The 18,412-nt window shown below is 36.6% G+C and overlaps 1 protein-coding gene across 1 annotated transcript; it reads right to left on the bottom strand.

Moving 5' to 3' along the window:
• Window positions 1-9,389: 9,389 nt before the first annotated feature.
• On the bottom strand, window positions 9,390-16,801 carry LOC141337989 (uncharacterized). Its single transcript, XM_073843563.1, has 8 exons — window positions 16,744-16,801; window positions 15,697-15,941; window positions 13,344-13,404; window positions 11,751-12,086; window positions 11,200-11,538; window positions 10,585-10,689; window positions 10,345-10,370; window positions 9,390-9,551 (listed from the first exon to the last, which is right to left on the bottom strand). Exons 1-8 carry the CDS (start codon window positions 16,799-16,801, stop codon window positions 9,390-9,392), a joined length of 1,332 nt encoding a protein of 443 aa, XP_073699664.1.
• Between the last annotated feature and the right edge of the window lie 1,611 nt (window positions 16,802-18,412).

Here is an 18,412-nt window from a genome sequence, read left to right as displayed (position 1 = left end):
TGATCAAACTTCAGTCTTTTTCTTCGGTCCCAAATACAATCGTGGGATCACCTTCATTAAGAAAATCTTAAGACACCCTCAGATTCAGAGTCTATGGTTGAGTTCTTGCACTGGTAAGAATTACAACAACAACGACAGCAAATGTACATGGATGATGTGATATAAAAACTGAAAACCTAATGCTAGTATTGAAAGCATATGTTTTCACCCTCCCTGCATAAACACTATCAAAACCTTGCCTACTCTATCAGCTGTGCAGTTTTGAGGTTCCATTTACCATATTGTATGTATGATTTTTAGCGTTGGTATAAATGTTAAATTAAATCAGTATGTCAAATAAAGTGAGTGTGTATCTTTAGAAGACTTCTGTTAGACCGCTCAGTTCATATAGATTACTTTTATGACTTTATATACTTCTTGAAGCTTAAAAATGTTCATTAAATAGACAAAAATAAAAATTAAAGAAAGTCTTATGGGTTTGGAATGACATTAGGTTGAGTAAATGACAGAATTTGCATTCTGGGGTCTAACAACGTACTGAAGAAAATGACATGTATATCTGCGAACCATGCTTCATTCTGTGAAATGCGGTTTGTTGAACAAACATCTTCTGCATGAGAAAATGTCTGCTGCTGTATGTTTGTGTTTGATGTCTGTTCATGAGTTTGTGTCTGAGGTGTCAGTAATGTAACTGTGTTTATGGCATGTGGTTGAAGGGTGTTTTTCCATTTCTGCCCATGATTTTAACAGTTTGACAGTTCTCATCTTTACACAAAACAACAAAAAAGATCATATCCAATCAAACAAAACATCGTGTCTATGAAACAAACAAACTGAATGTTTACAGGCATGTGTATATCACTATAAACCCATGAACTTATGAACTCATGCTGTGATGTTGTAGACAAGCTCTGCTAGCATCAAGAGTTCCCAGCTCTTGCAAGAAAAACATACGTAATTTCTAACAACTCTTATTCTAACTATAACTGAATTTACATGTTTTAACAATCATTAAACAGCCTCACAGCATGAGTGCATTTATGAATTTGTTTTTACTTGCAACACAATCTGACTAGCATTCAGAACTGTACTGACAGAAAGCCCAAATCATCTGTGTTTCTCTTTTTGCTCAGTCAAATATTAGTGCTTATATTAGGGTTATGATTAATGTTCACTACTGGTTGTTTCCCATGGAATTTCTCTGTAAATAGGCCCAAAGCATCAAATATTTGATATAAAACGCTTAATATTTAATTTAAAGTGTATACTTCAAGAAGTGCATTATACTCTGCTGGAACGTCCTCTAGTGTCAAAACCAGGAATTGACAGATTCAAAAAATAAATACATACAATGGGTACGGAAAGTATTCAGACCCCCCTAAATGTTTCCCTCTTTGATATAATGCAGCCATTTCCTGAAATCATTTATGTTAAGTTCATTTGTTTCCTCATTAATGTACACACAGCACCCCATATTGACAAAAAAATAAAAATATCACATGGTCCTAAGTATTCAGACCCTTTACTGTGACACTCATATATTTAACTCAGGTGCTGTCTATTTCTTCTGATCATCCTTGAGATTTGAGTGCAGCTGTGTTTGATTATACTGATTGGACTTGATTAGGAAAGCAACACACCTGTCTATATAAGACCTTACAGCTCACAGTGCATGTCAGAGCAAATGAGAATCATGAGGTCAAAGGAACTGCCTGAAGAGCTCAGAGACAGAATTGTGGCAAGGCACAGATCTGGCCAAGGTTACAAAAAAAATGTCTACAGCACTTAAGGTTCCTAAGAGCTCAGTGGCCTCCATAATCCTTAAATGGAAGACGTTTGGGACGACCAGAACCCTTCCTAGAGCTGGCCGTCTGGCCAAACTGAGCTATCGGGGGAGAAGAGCCTTGGTGAGGAGAGGTAAAGAAGAACCCAAAGATCACTGTGGCTGAGCTCCAGAGATGCAGTCGGGAGATGGGAGAAAGTTGTAGAAACTCAACCATAACTGCAGCCCTCCACCAGTCTGGGCTTAATGGCAGAGTGGTCCGATGGAAGCCTCTCCTCAGTGCAAGACACATGAAAAAACACCTGAAAGACTCCGAGATGGTGAGAATTAAGATTCTCTGGTCTGACGAGACCAAAATAGAACTTTTTGGCCTTAATTCTAAAGGGTATGTGTGGAGAAAACCAGTCACTGCTCATCACCTGTCTAATACAGTCCCAACAGTGAAGAATGGTGGTGGCAGCATCATGCTGTGGGGTGTTTTTCAGCTGCAGGGACAGGACGACTGGTTGCAATCGAGGGAAAGATGAATGCGACCAAGTACAGGGATATCCTGAATGAAAACCTTCTTCAGAGTGCTCAGGACCTCAGACTGGGCCGAAGGTTTACCTTCCAACAAGACAATGACCCTAAGCACACAGCTGAAAGAACGAAGGAGTGGCTTCACAACAACTCTGTGACTGTTCTTGAATGGCCCAGCCAGTGCCCTGACTTAAACCCAATTGAGCATCTCTGGAGAGACTTAAAAATGGCCGTCCACCAACGTTTACCATCCAACCTGACAGAACTGGAGAGGATCTTCAAGGAGGAATGTCAGAGGATCCCCAAATCCAGGTGAAAAAACCTTTCCCACCTCCAACTTTCCCAAAAAGACTCATAGCTGTATTAGATCAAAAGGGTGCTTCTACTAAATACTGAGCAAAGGGTCTGAATACTTAGGACCATGTGATATTTCAGTTTTTCTATTTTAATAAATCTGCAAAAATGTCAACAATTCTGTGTTTTTCTGTCGATATGGGGTGCTGTGTGTACATTAATGAGGAAAAAATGAACTTAAATGATTTTAGCAAACAGCTGCAATATAACAAAGAGTGAAACATTTAAGGGGGTCTGAATACTTTCCGTACCCACTGTAAATAAAGATAAAAGTTGATTACAGAATGTACAGAGACACACAATGATCCATCTAATAACTCAGTGTAAGTTAGTCATTTCTGAATACAAACACACAAAAGAAGAAAAGTTCAGATTCCAGATGTTAAGAGTCGATTCAAATGTTTAATTTTTTTTTATTTAGAAAAAAAAACACACGTTTACATATTTCAACTTTATAAAAAAAACTGTATAAAAAAAGTTTTGTAAAAAATATTTAAATACTCAAACACAAATATACAGAATCATAGGCTCCATGTAATGAGCAGCACTTCACACATTTAGTTTGCAAAGACTAAATGTTGTTGTTTCACAGTGACTCCCTTTTTGAACATTTCAACGATATGTTGTAGCACCTCAGGAACAAGGCAATATGTGTTTCATATGCTAATTGATGATTCAAACACAACCCACATCATGTATGCCTACAGTCATGGAACATCATAAACACACCGATTGAAATGTTTAAAGTATTGTTAATGTTAAGTAACATATTTTTCAAGCTGGCTAACTCTGGTTTGGTGTTCTACTATAAAAATGCTTAATATTATCAAGCAAGCTGCCATTAGGATAATAAAAGCCTGTTACATTAACATTGTCATCTTTCAAATTAACATCAATATAAATTAACAACAGATACAGCATTAGTAGTACAGACTAAATTCAAAACCTGAATACCTGTTATTTGACTTACAGCAGTCTTGGAAAAGTAAACATTTGTGTACATGCTTATTTCTGTTGCAGCTGCCCATCTGAGTAACATCTAGACATGCAAACAGTCAGTGCTAGAAGCTATAAGTGAATGCCCCAAAACGGAACAAAATAACTGGTATGTCAAGGCATTCATAAGTACAATGTAGCTCTTGTCACAATACTGCCATTTCTAACTTTGACACAGCGAAATGAAAAGTATCGATATTTGATACCACAATGAAAATATTGTCACAGCATTAAGGGCACAGAGTAAGACTTTTTCAATTTGGTGCACTTTTTCTTGTGATAGTGTCTCAGTCCACTTCATTTGCCAGAATTAGAACCTCAAGCATGCCTCAATTCCAATATTGATATTACAGAAAAAGCGTCTAGACTAATTCATACAAAGTTCAAACCTTATCAAATGTTAAAGAAGTTATTACGTAAAATAAAGCTGAGTAATGAAAAATAAACAAATAAAGCAATTACAAACAATGCTAGTATATATAGACGACAGAACAAACACACACACACACACACACACACATATATATATATACAAAACAAAACAAATGAAAAGTCAGGTCTTACAATGATTTTGGGCCCTATCATACACTTCATACACTTGGCGCAATGCAGTGAGACATAGGGGATTTTCAGCCCGAAGGAGTTATCATTTTCACACCCTGCACCACGTTGCAAATGCATTTGCACCCATTTATGCGCCCATAGGCATGCTGGTCTGTAAATTAGACGCGTGTTCAGGCACATTGTTGGTGCATTGCTATTTTGAGGCAACTAAAGTAGACTGCGCCATTGACTAACTAAAACCCGGTTTAAAGTCAATGGCGCAATTTTCTGTTAAAGATCGCTTAATCAGGAAAGTGTCTGCTGTGTACAAACATCTGATAAACGTCTTTAAGATGTCAGTTTTACATCCATTCTAAATCCTAAACATCTTAAACACATTTTGTAAACATCTTTTTGACATCTGATAGGAAACTCCTATAGACATACTGCAGATACAGAAACATAAAAGTATGTCTAGCAAATGTAAAAACAGACATCAAACAGACATTGCAGATACTGAGTTTAAGAATGACTCAAGGGAGCTGTTTTGATCTTTTAAAGGACAACTTTAGCCAAAAAAACTTTAGCCAAAATGCCTTTTTTTTTTTTTTTTGATTGTAAACGAGTCAAACTTATATCTAAAAGCATAATTATGATTGACCGTGATTTCGTTTTCTGGTCAAATGGCCGGTAAATGGGAGTACTAGGGGCACTACTTTGAACGCATCAAAATGGATATTTTTACAACACTAAGAAGGCTCGACACACCATGAAACTTTGCTCGAAGTATTGCCTGGGTCTCTACTAATGATCTCGAGCATTTAGAACATTGTTTGTGTACACAGGGTTTGCTAAAAAGAAAGGTTTTGAACAACTCACCTTTACTGTTTGGGTTTCCGCTCGCAGCCGTCTTGCCAGTCAAGAAGTGTCGATCTCCGAATGCGACGTAATAGTGAGGAGAGTAAAGATGGATAGCTCCTAAAGTATATTACCATATAAATGCACAGCTAATTCGTTGTTTTGTCGCAAGTGAAAAAAACAAAAAACAATATTAACCTTCTAGTTGTAAAAAGAGCCTCATATTAGAAACATATAAGTTCACATTCAGAGATGGACACTTCTTGACTGGCAAGATGGCTGCGAGCAGAAACCCAAACAGTGAAAGTGTGTTGTTCAAACCTTTCTTTTTAGTACACTTTATGTACACAATGTTCTCAATGCTTGCGTTCATGTGTAGAGACCCAGGAGATACTTCCACTAAAGTTTCATGGTGTTTCGAGCCTTCTTAGTGTTGTAAAAATATAGATTTTGATGCGCTCAAAGTTATGTCCCTAGTTCTCCCATTCACCGGCCATTTGACTAGAAAACGAAATCACGGGCAATCTCTAAAGTGGCTCTTTCGTCGTAATTATGCTTTTAAGTTTGACTCGTTTAAAATCCAAAGAAAAAAAAAAAAAAACATCCAAGATTGCATTTTGGCGAAAGTTTTCCTTTAAATTTATTAAGGTCCCAGAAAGCACATGCACATATGCAAGATGTCTGTTATAGATTGCTTGATCTAAAAAGAATCTGCAGAGTACAAACATCTCAAAGACGTCTAATAAATGTCTTTGTGACATCTACTAGGAAACATCCTATAGACATATTGCAGATGTGCAAAGATGTTTCAGTGATTTCTAAGCTTAAAGGGGTCATATGATGTGGTTCTTGTTTTCCTTTGTCTTTGTAGTATTACAAGCTGCTTGTGCATAGATGAGATCTGTAAAGTTGCAAAGCTTAAATTCTCAAAACCAAAGAGATATTTATTATAGAAGTTAAGACTCAGCCACACCTCCCTAAAACGGCTCGTTCAAACATGCATCCACTTGAACACGTCAAGGGGCGAGTAGATTAGTGCAACACCGCCCATATGTATATGGAAAGAAATAAGGCGTAACTTTTACCAGCAGTAGCTGCCATGTTGTGAATACATTGCAAAACTAAAAGTATTTTATGTGGCGTTCCAAATGAGGATATTTGGAACATTTAAAGAATTCAGTACTGACCATTCAAATGCGAGTTTTGAGTAGTGTAGAGTAGTGCTTGTTGTTTCTCGTTCTACGATCGCAAAGGCAAGCATGGTGTTGAGTTTACATGACGCGGCGTGGCGCAACATGTAAAAAGACTGTTTTAGTCTTTATAATCAGTAGAATACATTGTAATCAAATAAGGCATTTTGTTGCACTGGATGCAACAAATGCCTCGTTTATAATGTTTTTATTGTTTTTTTGCTGCATGCCGCCTAGAAACTGCATGTAAAGGGCGATCAACATTTCCGTCAGACGCTTGAGGTATTCGGCCAATCGCAATGCACCAGATAACTGGCCAGTCAGAGAACACCTCGGTTTCCATCAACACTGGCGGGTATGTTGACAACAATAATGTACAGTATGTGTAAATAATATGTGTTTTTAACCTGAAACTGCATAAACACATTGCATTTCAACAACTAAACAAAACAATACAACATCATATGACCCCTTTAAAGGAACACTCCACTTTTTTTGGAAATAGGCTCATTCTCACTCCCCCCGAGTTAATATGTGATTTTTATCATTTTGGAATCCATTCTGCCGTTAGGGTTGTCACGATAACCGCAACATCGCAATACCGTGCTATTGACTTGCATAACCGCAGAGGACTGCAACAACCGCAGCAATCCGCAATATTTGCCTGTTTTCTTTTTTCCTATGGTTTTGCCCTTCTCACTTAATGCCTGTGTGCTGAATATTAAATTAGTAATAAATTAGTAATGATAACATGATGTGTTTATTATGAGGCTCAGTAGATATGCACTCAACAAGCCTAAACAGACAGCGAATGAGAGAGAAATCGACTGAGCATGTGCGATTACCTGGGTCTGTCTTTCAGACCAAGTCAGGTATGTATGTGTAGCTTGTCATGTCCAAGGGAAGTGACATCTGTTTTAGCATCGACGCTCTGCTGGTCAGCTGGGCCTTTAAAAGTGGCGATTAAAGTTAAAATGATTTAAACATCGCGTTTCATTGCATCTCTCATTGAATAAATAAGCATTTTTGAACGTGTAGTTGAATGAACGGTTTAAAGACTCACTCAAAGATAGTCTCTTGCCTCCATCTTGTGGCGTAACAATGAAACTGCACTGACTGACAGCTCGCCTAGAACACGCAGTTGAAATACTGACAGAAAAAGTCTCTTGTCCAATCAGATTCGAGGATGCGCGCTAACATATATATACAATTTCGCGCTACTGAACCACTCAAAATTACCACAAGGGAAATTCCTTTACCGTGACAGCCCTATCTGCCGTTCTCCTGTTCTGGCGATATCACTTTCAGCATTGACTCCTATGAAACCAATAGCATCGTGTTCAAAAATGACCAACAAGTTTCGATATTTTTCCTGTTTAAAACTTCTAAAGCTATATTATGTACTAAGACTGGCGGAAAATATAAAGCGGTGATTTTCTAGGCCGATAAGATTAGGAACTACACTCCCATTCCTGCGTAATAGTCAAGGAAGTTTGCTGCTGTTATATGGCTGAAGCAGCCGCAGTAATATCACGCAACACATCGCAGCACAACGTGAGCAACTGCATGCACAGGGAGCGTTCCTTGTTGGAAGTTACCCAGCTTAAAACTTATTTCAGGTGCTGTGTGATAAGGCAGCAAACTTCCTTGACTAATACACCGGAATGGGAGTGTAGTCCCAGTGTAGTCCCTAATCTTTCTGCCAGTCTTAATACACAATATAACTACAGAAGAGTCACGTTTTAAATGGAACAAATATCAAAACTCGTTGGTCATTTTTGAACACGATGCTATTGGTCTAATAGGATTCAATGATCTATGCTAAGCTATGCTAAAAGTGATATCGCCAGAACAGGAAAACGGCTGAATTGATTTAAAAACGGTAAAACTCAATTTATTAACTCGGGGGGAGTTGGATAATGAGCCTATTTCCAAAAAAAGTGAAGTGTTCCTTTAACGGCTTTCATTGAACCACACCTACATCTGTGGCCTTAATCGTAAGGTGTAAACAGGGTCTGAGTGGGAGACCGGAGGTGAAGACATGTAGGATTGCAACATGTGTGAACTCGTTGTCAGATAGTGTGGTTGGTACTAGTATATCAATATTGCAGAAACGTTTTTTACAGAAAGAATTACAGTGTAAAGGTCAAAAAAAGTAAACTATGTTCCAGTTTGTGTCACTTCAGCAGCTTCAATAATCTTCTACGTACAGAAAAATGCCAAAAACTTGCGGTTGAATTATCTTTTTTGAATTTAAGTTTGTTTAAGTTAATATTTAGGCCACATTATTTTTGTAATGAGTATTATCAAAAATGTAATTAGTTCTTGCCATTGAGTTGAAGCTATTGTTAAAGTAAAATTTCACTTGGTATTGGTAGCCTACTGACTTCTAAAATCTTGAAGTGATGACACTGTTTTACTGATATTGTCTTTCTATCAAAATCTCTCATTTCCCATCATCTCTTCACTTCCCATGAAAGCTTTCCCCTTAGAATTATAAGGTTCTATCTGCGTTCTGAGCACTTTTGAGATATTGAGCTTCAACGTTTTTGCATTCCATTGACTTCTATAGATAGAACCATTTTTGTTTCCTAAAAAAATGCCCACAGCTTACAAAAGAAACATCAAATAATGTAATTAAGTTGTCACAGAATAAGAATATGTTACCCTGGACCACAAAACCATAAGTCATAAGTGTAAATTTGTTGAAATTGAGATTCTTACGTCTTTCCATTGATATATTGTTTGTTAAAATACAACTATTTGAAAACCTGGAATCTGAGGGTGGAAAATCTAAACATTGAGAAAATCGCCTTAAAAGTTGACCAAATAAAGTTCTTAGCAATGCATATTACTAATCAAAAATCGTAATATAAAAAGTTTTTATATATTTATGGTATAAAATTTACAAAATATCTTCATGGAACATGATCTTTACTTAATATGCTAATGATTTTTGGCATAAAAGAAAAATCGATCATTTTGACCCATACAAGGTATTTTTTGCCTATTGCTTCAAATATACCCGTGCTACTTACTTACTTTTGTGGTCCAGGGTCACATATGTGAATAACTCAATTTTGACGAAAATGTCAGATAGAACCTTATAATTCTAAGGTGACGAAGTATCAAAATAATTTATAATGTTACACCTCACTGGCAGCTGCAGGTTCAGTTTCATTGTGATCAGAGGACAAGTCATTGGTAGTGTTCATCAGCGCATCAGTGTGATTAGAAGGCATCTCACTGCCATCATCCACCAGTGGAATGCCATTCTGTTTAGGTGACAATTGAATAACACCATTCACCTGTAAGAAATGGATTTACAGAGGGTTAAAAAAAAACTGAACGAATGATTCACCCACCCACACACACACACACAAAAGCAAATTATTATAATTATTATTATTTTTTTAAATATGAAACGTTATCATAAACATGGGATGTTTCTCAGTGAATGTGATAACCTGCATTACACTGTCATCTTCTGTGTACAGTAATATACAGCTGTGGCCAACATATTGGTACCCTCGCACTTTCAAATAATAGCTAAATAAATACAATATTAAATATAATTCTGATGATAATAATATAAAATGTGTCCACACCATTGTTTATTATGAAGTAAAACATTAAGGCCCGGTTTCACAGACAGGGCTCAAGCCAGGATTAGGCCATAGATCAATTAGGACTTTTAAGTAATTTTTATAAACATGCTAAGAAGAAAAAAAAAAAAAAACACATTACTGGTGTGCATCTTAAAACAAAAAAAAAGGCACTTGTATATTTTTAAGATCAGTCAGTGCAAGTTTATTTCAGTTGAAACAGCTCAGACTTACATTTTAGTCTAAGACTAGGCTTAAGCCCTGTCTGTGAAACCGGGGGTAAGACCATTGCTGTAATAAGTCAGTTATAATTGGTGTTTTAATGTAAGAATTTGTGAATCAAACCACCTAAATCACACACACACACACACACACAAAAAAAATAAATAATAATAATAATATTATTTTATATATATATGTTTCCAACTTGCACATCTGAATTTGATTTTTTTTTTTTGTAGGCAAACTGATTACGTAAGTGTTCATAGTATATTACCTGATCACTGTGCTCCATCCTGGTGTCTGTTTAAACAACAATAAACTCAATTAAACACAGATTACTTTGGTATAGACAAATATATATTGTATTGCATATGTGTTGGATCATCCCTAGTATTGATGTAAATGAACTGGTGAGTCATTTTTGTTTACACCAGATTATGGAAACAGACTGAAAGATCTGGAAGAACCATTGCGGAAAAGAATCAGACTTTTCATCACTAAGTTCACTACTCACCTTTTCTTGGACAGCACAGTAAATAAAGAGTCACCAGCAGCAGAACACCAACAGCAGCAGCAGCAGCACATATTCCTGCTACAGCAGGCCAAGACATACCTGGATCTGAAACAGCTAAATAGAAGTCATCATTAATAATCTGTATTGTTAAAAGCATTATATATAAAATGAAAGTGATATTACTAAAGAGCAACTATTTTTATCAATGATTTTCTATGTGTTTTTCAAGTATTTACACTTTTCCTGCTTTAGTCATCAGCTGATATTGATTTAACTCACAAATGACCACAATGATTCTTCATGACCTGGTGGGTTTTGAAGAACAGCAGCTAAAACAGCATCAGAAAAAGACTAATTTCAATGTTAGCATTGCTCTTGTGAAGAGCATATTTTAGTTTCGTCACTAGACATGAAGGTGATGATCTCAATTATAGTTTAGTACTAGGGCTGCCAACTAATTCTAAAACTTTCTGACAACTTTCAGAAATTATTGAGAAGTTTCCAGAAATGTTTCACTCCATTTAATACAGACCATTTACTGGGTAATTACTTGGTTAAAAAAAATGCTGAACTATTTTAAAATTGCTCCAAGGAACTAAACTAAATGATACCCACCAGTGACTGTAACACTGAAGCTCCTAACTATGGTGAATCTGCTGCTGCTGATCTGTAGTTGATAAACTCCAGAATCTGTGATTGTGGTGTTTGTGATGGTCAGAGATCCAGTCTGATGATCCAGCTTCAGTCTGTCTCTGAACCTCTCATCGCCATCTTTACACTGAACATCTGTACAGATCTGTCTGGGTTCTTCGCTGATTTCAGCGATGCAAATTCCATTAAAATGCCACGTCATCAAATCGTTAGGGTTTTTCATTACACCAGGAACTAAAGTCACAGATTCTTTCTCCTTCACTGACTTTCTCTGCATATCATCTCGTTGAGCTGTAGAAACTCCTGAAACACAGACCAACAGCTTACTGAATGATATTTATACCGAAACATAAAACCTGTAAGAACTCTGGATATGAAAATGATTGAGCAAGCAACATGTATCACTGTTTTGCACTAGTTTTCTTAAAATTTTATTTACATCAGTTTCCTTATTGGAACAAATGATAGAAAACCATTATTGATGTGATTTAAATCTGCTTTTAAACAGGACTCACCATGAACAGTAACATTGAAGGTCTTTTCGCCGTTGCTTATGGTAGTGATAATCTTTAATTCATAAAGTCCCGTGTCTGTGGTTCTGATGTCTCTGATAGTAAGAGATCCGGTTTGATGATCCAGCTTCAGTCTGTCTCTAAATCTCTCAGTATCATTATTACACTGAACATCTGTGCAGATAAAACTGAGATCTCCAGTGATTTGAGCTATTCTAGTGTCGAAAAAATACCATTTTATATCTTCTTGCAGTTTTGTTTCAACTTTAGTGTGTAGAGTGACTGAATCTCCATCCATCACAAATGCTGACAGTCCATCGGTGCCAGCACTAAAAACATCTGGAGAAAACATTTAAACATCAATTATAAACCAAACCAAATTATTCAGCAGTAGTGAAATAGTGCTGTCACTGTAAATAAATCTTCAAACCAGTATGCAAACAATTGTGAGATAAAGCATTGTTGCACAACAATAAAACAGAACTACAACAAATATTTGTTAACAAAAACTAAGACATCTTGGAGGCATGGCACTTAGCATGGGTCATAGCAAGTTCATTTCCAACCTGCTGCTGCACACCTGCCTGTGTATTTTCAAGCACTTTTTAAGCATTTTGATTGGCTGCTTCAGATCTATTTGATTAGGGATGTAGCTAAACTCTGCAGGACAGTGGGTCCCCAGGAAGATATTTAGATAGATAGTTTAGATGAAGTTGCACCTTGCATGTTGAGGACATCTACTGGTTAAAGTCGTGTAAATGCAAAAAGAACAACAAAAACTGAAACTGAAAGTAAGAATAAAATTACTCTTTAAAAGACGATAACTGTCTAAAAACAGGGACGGATTGCCAACTCCTCTCGTATTTAAAAGATCTCATGTACCCTAAAGCATCTGGTGTCTGGTGTCTTTGCAAAACGTAGTAGTAGCAGGTCACCTACAGCTTCATTACTCTGAAACTGAAGCGGGAAAGGAGACATATGGCCACATTTTTAAAGCAAGAGATAAAACAAGCAGCGAGTTCATCATTGTTTTAGCCGAGAAGACTTAGGAGTGATCGTGTTGCAACAGCCTTCACAAACACTTGATTTACTGACTGTATGATGCAACAATGCCCCTCAGGGCTGAGCACATGTAACGTTACCGCTTTGGATAAGCGCTTTGTTTTATAGCTGACAAGAAAAGAGATTGTAACATAAAATGTCTTACCATGTGCGAATAAAAACAAGAACACCGAGATAAAAATAAATCGAAGCTTCATTTCTTTTTTTACAAAATGAAAATAACAATACATTTAAAAATCGGATTTTCATTCATTCATTCGTTTGAGTTCTTCATCCTTTTTTTTTTTTTTTTTTTTTGGCGGGTTACGGTGCAATACCGCCACCTACTATACCGGAGTGAAAACCTAACAAATGTAAACCCCCCAAAACAAAACCAAAACATAAATAAAAATTATAAAATATTAATACTAATAAAAAAAAAAAAAAAATCTTTATATTCAACTGATTAACCCAGATTCCCTCAAAAATAAAATTAAAGAATAACTTCCAGCTTGATTGAGTATTTGCTTTATATTCCCGATTTTGTTGTGGCACCCTCATCATCCATCCTCTCCAGTTTCCACTGAAGGCAAGGAGGATTCAGAGGATCCTGGATCTGGGTGGATTGGGAGAAATGGTAAAGTGTGGTTTTCTACCAATGCGGAGATAACTCCCTTTCATCATAAATCTAATCTTTAACTTATTTTATTTATTTATTTATTTGCACAGGCCTATCTAAAGGGTTTGTAAGGATCCTCGTCGGCCCAAAGGTGGAGTCCAGCGGCCCTGATCAAAGGTTTAATGCATGTTTGGCCTTTTCACAGCACTTCTGCAAAGTTTACTTAATTTATCATTAGTTTACATTTTAATTTAGCTCCATATTAATTAATATTAATCTGACCCCGGTTTTAAGTGATCATTAAATTTAGATTGTATTTCCAATCAAAAGCTGATCACAAACCTCGATTATTAATTCATTTAGATAGTTGATCATTCTAGACATTCTTTATTTTCAAGTGTTCATTCATCAGGGACCCAATGACACTTTTATGTCTCACGTTGGCCTTTACATGGATCACACAAACACAAACTCGCCAGTCTGATTTTCGTCAGAGGTTGTAGGTTGACTAAACACCTAATATCTGCTGCAGACTGCTTGATTTTGATAAAAGGTATAGCTAATTTAGTCATTTCCCATACAACTTGTTAGATCAGTGATAAACAGAAATCAGAAGGTCAAGCAATGATGCTTACTGCTCCATTCATCTTGTTGCCTTTAGTTTGTAAATCCTGGCCATAGTAGTAGCATGGGAGAAACCTGGATGCTTAGCTCCAGAGACTCTCACATATGCAGTGTGGGGGTTTATCTGAATACAGATTCCCAGTGTTTTATCACTTGCCTTACCTGAAAATGGTATTTTTAATGTTATCATAAAGATTTTTCTAGTTATTGTTGCTTGTTTCAGAGAGAAAAGGGAGTATATATGGGCTAATGCTGCCAAAACAGTCTTTCGGTAAACCAATCAGCTGCTCTGACTGAACTATATATTTATTCTCTGCCAGAATGTCTGTTCTGTCTTCGCTCTTTGCATCACATATTTTGGTGTTAATGTGATGTCTGAATTTTTGTTTTATTTTAGTGGTTTATCAGTAGCATATCATGATATTCATAATTTGGAAATATACCTAATATGCATTATTTAAAAATTTAAATTTAATCACCATTGCTGTCATGTCACTGTCTGTTATTTTTTTATTAGTTAAAAAAAATGTAAATCAATATAAAGTGCATTACATTTTGGATTAGTATCACACACAATGTGCTCTGATGGATACTTTGATAAATGTAACACAAGCACAACATCGCTCTCTAGTGCTCTCTCTAAAAACAGTATAACTTCTACCTGATACAGTCTGCTATGCTGCTGGGGGGAAATATATAGTCATATGTAATGCCATAGTTTAACCACTAGATGACTGTATGGCTTTTTAATAAATATAGGACACATGTGTAGCTCTATTCTTACATAACAATAATTTAGGAAATGTAATACTAATCCAATAAAGCTGTTTAGAATAAAATTTAAAAATGACATTGATAAAGGTAACTTTGGTTAACTTTGTAAAAATATATTTCTATTTGGGACACACTCATTCTAATTTCAAAAACTATTTATAATGGTTAGCCTGGGAATAAGGGTGCAGCAACTGCCTGCATCACTGCAATAACGAGACCAAAATAAATAAATAAATAAATAAATAATTCACAGAACCCTACTAAAAATGGCCCATTCAAAAGACTGGGAAATTAATTTATTGCTATTGCATGCATTTATTGAAAATATTGCATTTGTTGAAAAATTGCCAGCTTGACTCTCCTAGTTTGACTGTCTGTAGTCCAGTGATGAGCTGCCATCCCTCCTTTCGCTGTCAGTTATGCAATAATGCAGACTAGTTAAGACACCACTGCAACACATAGGCTGTGTCTGTCAAGATTATGGACCTTTTGTCTTGTTTTTGCCCCGTTGCTCCTCCTGTGTCTCTCATGCCCATATTTGGTCCTTCCTGTTCCTGTTGGGTCTACAAGCTATATAAGTGTGTGATTCCATGTTCCTGTTGTGGACTATCCTTTGTTTTTTTCTTAATTAAAGACTGTTTCATTTATTTCATCTCTCCAGCTTGATTCCTGAGTATTTGTAACAGAAGGATCTCTCAAGGACCATACAAGAATGTTACTGATGTTAACTAACCACCAGCTACCCGGATGACGCATTGACTGAAGATGGTCCTTGGAAAGACTTTGCCACCTTTGTGGAGTGGACACTGGAGTGCCACTCCAGACACAGTGGCCAGCCCACCATCTCCCCACTGCTAGAATGGATGCCTAAGCCCACCGCTCGGGACTTACTCCTCCAGCTGCACCTGGTCCCTCCATCCAACTGGCTCTGTCAGGCTCTGCCATCCCTATAGCTCCATCTTGGTCCTCTGTCGCTCTGGCTCCACCACAGAAAAAGTCATTGTTTTTTTTTCCCTGTAGGCAAGCTTGTGGGCTTGTCTTCATCACATTTGGTAGCAGCAGTGGGATGGTTACATGCAAGACAGCACCAAAAGGGTCAGTGTCAGAGGAGAAGGCAACCTGGAATTCTGTTGAGACTACAGAGGATTAGGAGGGGACCATGAGTCGTCTCAAAGTTCAGTCCAACACAGACAAAGCCAGTCACTCCTGACACTAAAGCTGATGCGCAGAGGAAGGAGTAATATCTGCAGGAGCTCAGAGGTCTCCCATGAGTCCATCTTGCAGTCAATTTGACCTGCTGAGACATTGCTTGATGCAGAGAGGTGTGGAGCTATTGTCTAGTTCTCTTGCTGAAAGGGCAAGCATTGGAGGTTTACCTGGCAATGGACAAGGAGAAAGCTGACCTGAGGGAAGCACTCCAGAGACCTACCATTAGCGCTTCTGAATGTCTACAGTTCCAGCTGGAGAGTCACCAATGGAGATTTACTGTCGGCTAAAGAATCTGTACACATGGTGAAAATGACAGAGGAACACTCTAAAGAGGAGATATGTGAGGTCATCATCCTGGAACAGCTTCTTCAGGTGCTACCCTACAATGCACATACGAGCCAAGGTCAGGAATGGTGGTGGCGAAGTTTGATCAGCAGTACTTGAATGCATTTTGACACGTTTAAAGTCAATCCTGCTTCGAACTAACTTCTTTAGGGTTTGTTGGAGATGTTGAAGATGCTCTTCCCAAGTGTTGCTATGGATTACCACTTCATCCAGGTATACCACAGACCAGTCTTCACTGCCTTGGAGGATTCAGTCGATCATTTTCTGGAATGTGGCCAGTGCCCTGTGAAGGCCAAAACTGGAACTGGAATAGTCTTAATGGTGTTCGGAATGTGGTGTAGGGTCTAGACTCAAAGTTGAAGGGTACCTGTCAGAACCCCTTACACTGGTCTAGCATGGTGATGTACTGGGCTTTTCCAATATTCTCCAGCAGATCTTCCATTCTTGTCATGAGGTATGTGTCAAACCTAAATAGGATTTGATCATTTTAGAGGTTTTGCCAAATCTCAACTGTAGTAAGTAAATCACCAATTAGAATCAATTGTACCTTTAGATAATATTTTAATTTCATAATAGACAGTAATTAAGCAGAATTTATGTGGATAGAAATTCTCATGGTCTCTTACTGAGAGAAAAAAAATAAGTTAATTATCGTGTTTCTTTTACACTTTCTCATCACACTTCAATGTTTCTGCAAGTTATTGTGTCTAAGTTGTGCATAAAAGCAGGAAGAGACCCTTCACCTCATGCTCTAAATGCCAGTTGTCTTATGCACAAGATGTTTGTCCACCCAGCAGATCTAACCACGTTTCGGAAGAAAACCGACCACAGCAGCTTTCGGTTTGACTCAGAAGCTGAACTTAAGAAAGATGAGATGCAGACTCTTTGTAACTTTTTGAACTTTGTATTTCTGCACAACAATTGGCTAAACTGAATATATATTGTACAACCATTTTAAAAACACTAGAACTGGCTAGATTAATATTCTTCTTATTACAGGAATAATGTTCTTCTACATATAATTAATATTAACATATAATTTATATATAACATTTTTTTTTTTTTTTTACATATTTGGCACAGTCAGATAGCTATACCTTTCAAAAAATGTCCTTGTTTTCCACCATTATTCATATAGATAGATATATAGATAGATAGATAGATAGATAGATAGATAGATAGATAGATAGATAGATAGATAGCTAGATAGCTAGATAGATAGATAGATAGATATTCAGAAAATGTTCAGAGAATGCTATGGTGAACTGAGCGTCAGACTCTAAAGGGGAGGATTCGCTCACCAGAATAACAGGTAGAGTGTTTTGAGCAGACAGCAGCGAAAATTAGATCGGACTTTCACTGATCCATTACGGAAAATGTTTCATGCCCTTGTTTTGTTCAGCTTGTTCTATTTGTGCTGGTTGAGTCTCATGGGTAAGTTATAAGCATTTTTATAGTTTAAAATTAAAGTTTCTTTCAGTGCTATTATATACCGCACTTATCAGTATCATTACATTTTCTAAGAATTAATTTCAATGTTTAATCATACTTTTAATTTTATATTTATATGCCTAACTTCTCATTTTTATTGTGACTGTAATTTTCTCTTGTTCAGCAAGCCAAACATTTATATATATATATATATATATATATATATATATATATATATATATATATATATATATATATATATATATATATATATATATAAACAAATGCTAATTCTTACTAGCAATTTGTCAAAAATATATTTAAAATACTCCAGCTGTAATCATAAATAACTACAAATGTCATGGACAAAAGGTATGCTCATCTACTGATCTCAGTGTCTCATTTATTTTAATCTTTTTGAAATTGTTGAGCAGAATTAAAGTTTCAAGCTTTATTTTGTGCATTTATTTTTAAAAATAAATGATATAACTTTCAGGCTTTGGAAACCATGTTCATGTGCTCATGTTAATGTTCTTCAGGTGTGTTTGGGGCCAAAACAAATGAAAAGATGTCAGTGATGGAGGGAGATTATGTTACTCTGAACACTGATGTTACTGAAATA

The sequence above is a fragment of the Garra rufa genome, chromosome 7, assembly GCF_049309525.1.
Source record: "Garra rufa chromosome 7, GarRuf1.0, whole genome shotgun sequence".
NCBI lineage: Eukaryota > Metazoa > Chordata > Actinopteri > Cypriniformes > Cyprinidae > Garra > Garra rufa.
Note: the sequence above shows the minus strand (reverse complement) of the source record. Positions and strands in the feature narration are given on the sequence as shown.

Excerpts from the sequence above, each read along its gene's own strand:
- LOC141337989 (XM_073843563.1), bottom strand. The coding sequence starts at position 16,801 with ATGGAAGATCTGCTGGAGAATATTGGAAAAGCCCAGTACATCACCATG. Across the intron at positions 10,690-11,199 it reads CTTCAGTGTTACAGTCACTG|ATCCAGGTATGTCTTGGCCT; the intron begins GTGGGTATCATT and ends TAGCTGTTTCAG. Across the intron at positions 9,552-10,344 it reads GGATGGAGCACAGTGATCAG|GTGAATGGTGTTATTCAATT; the intron begins GTAATATACTAT and ends CATTTCTTACAG.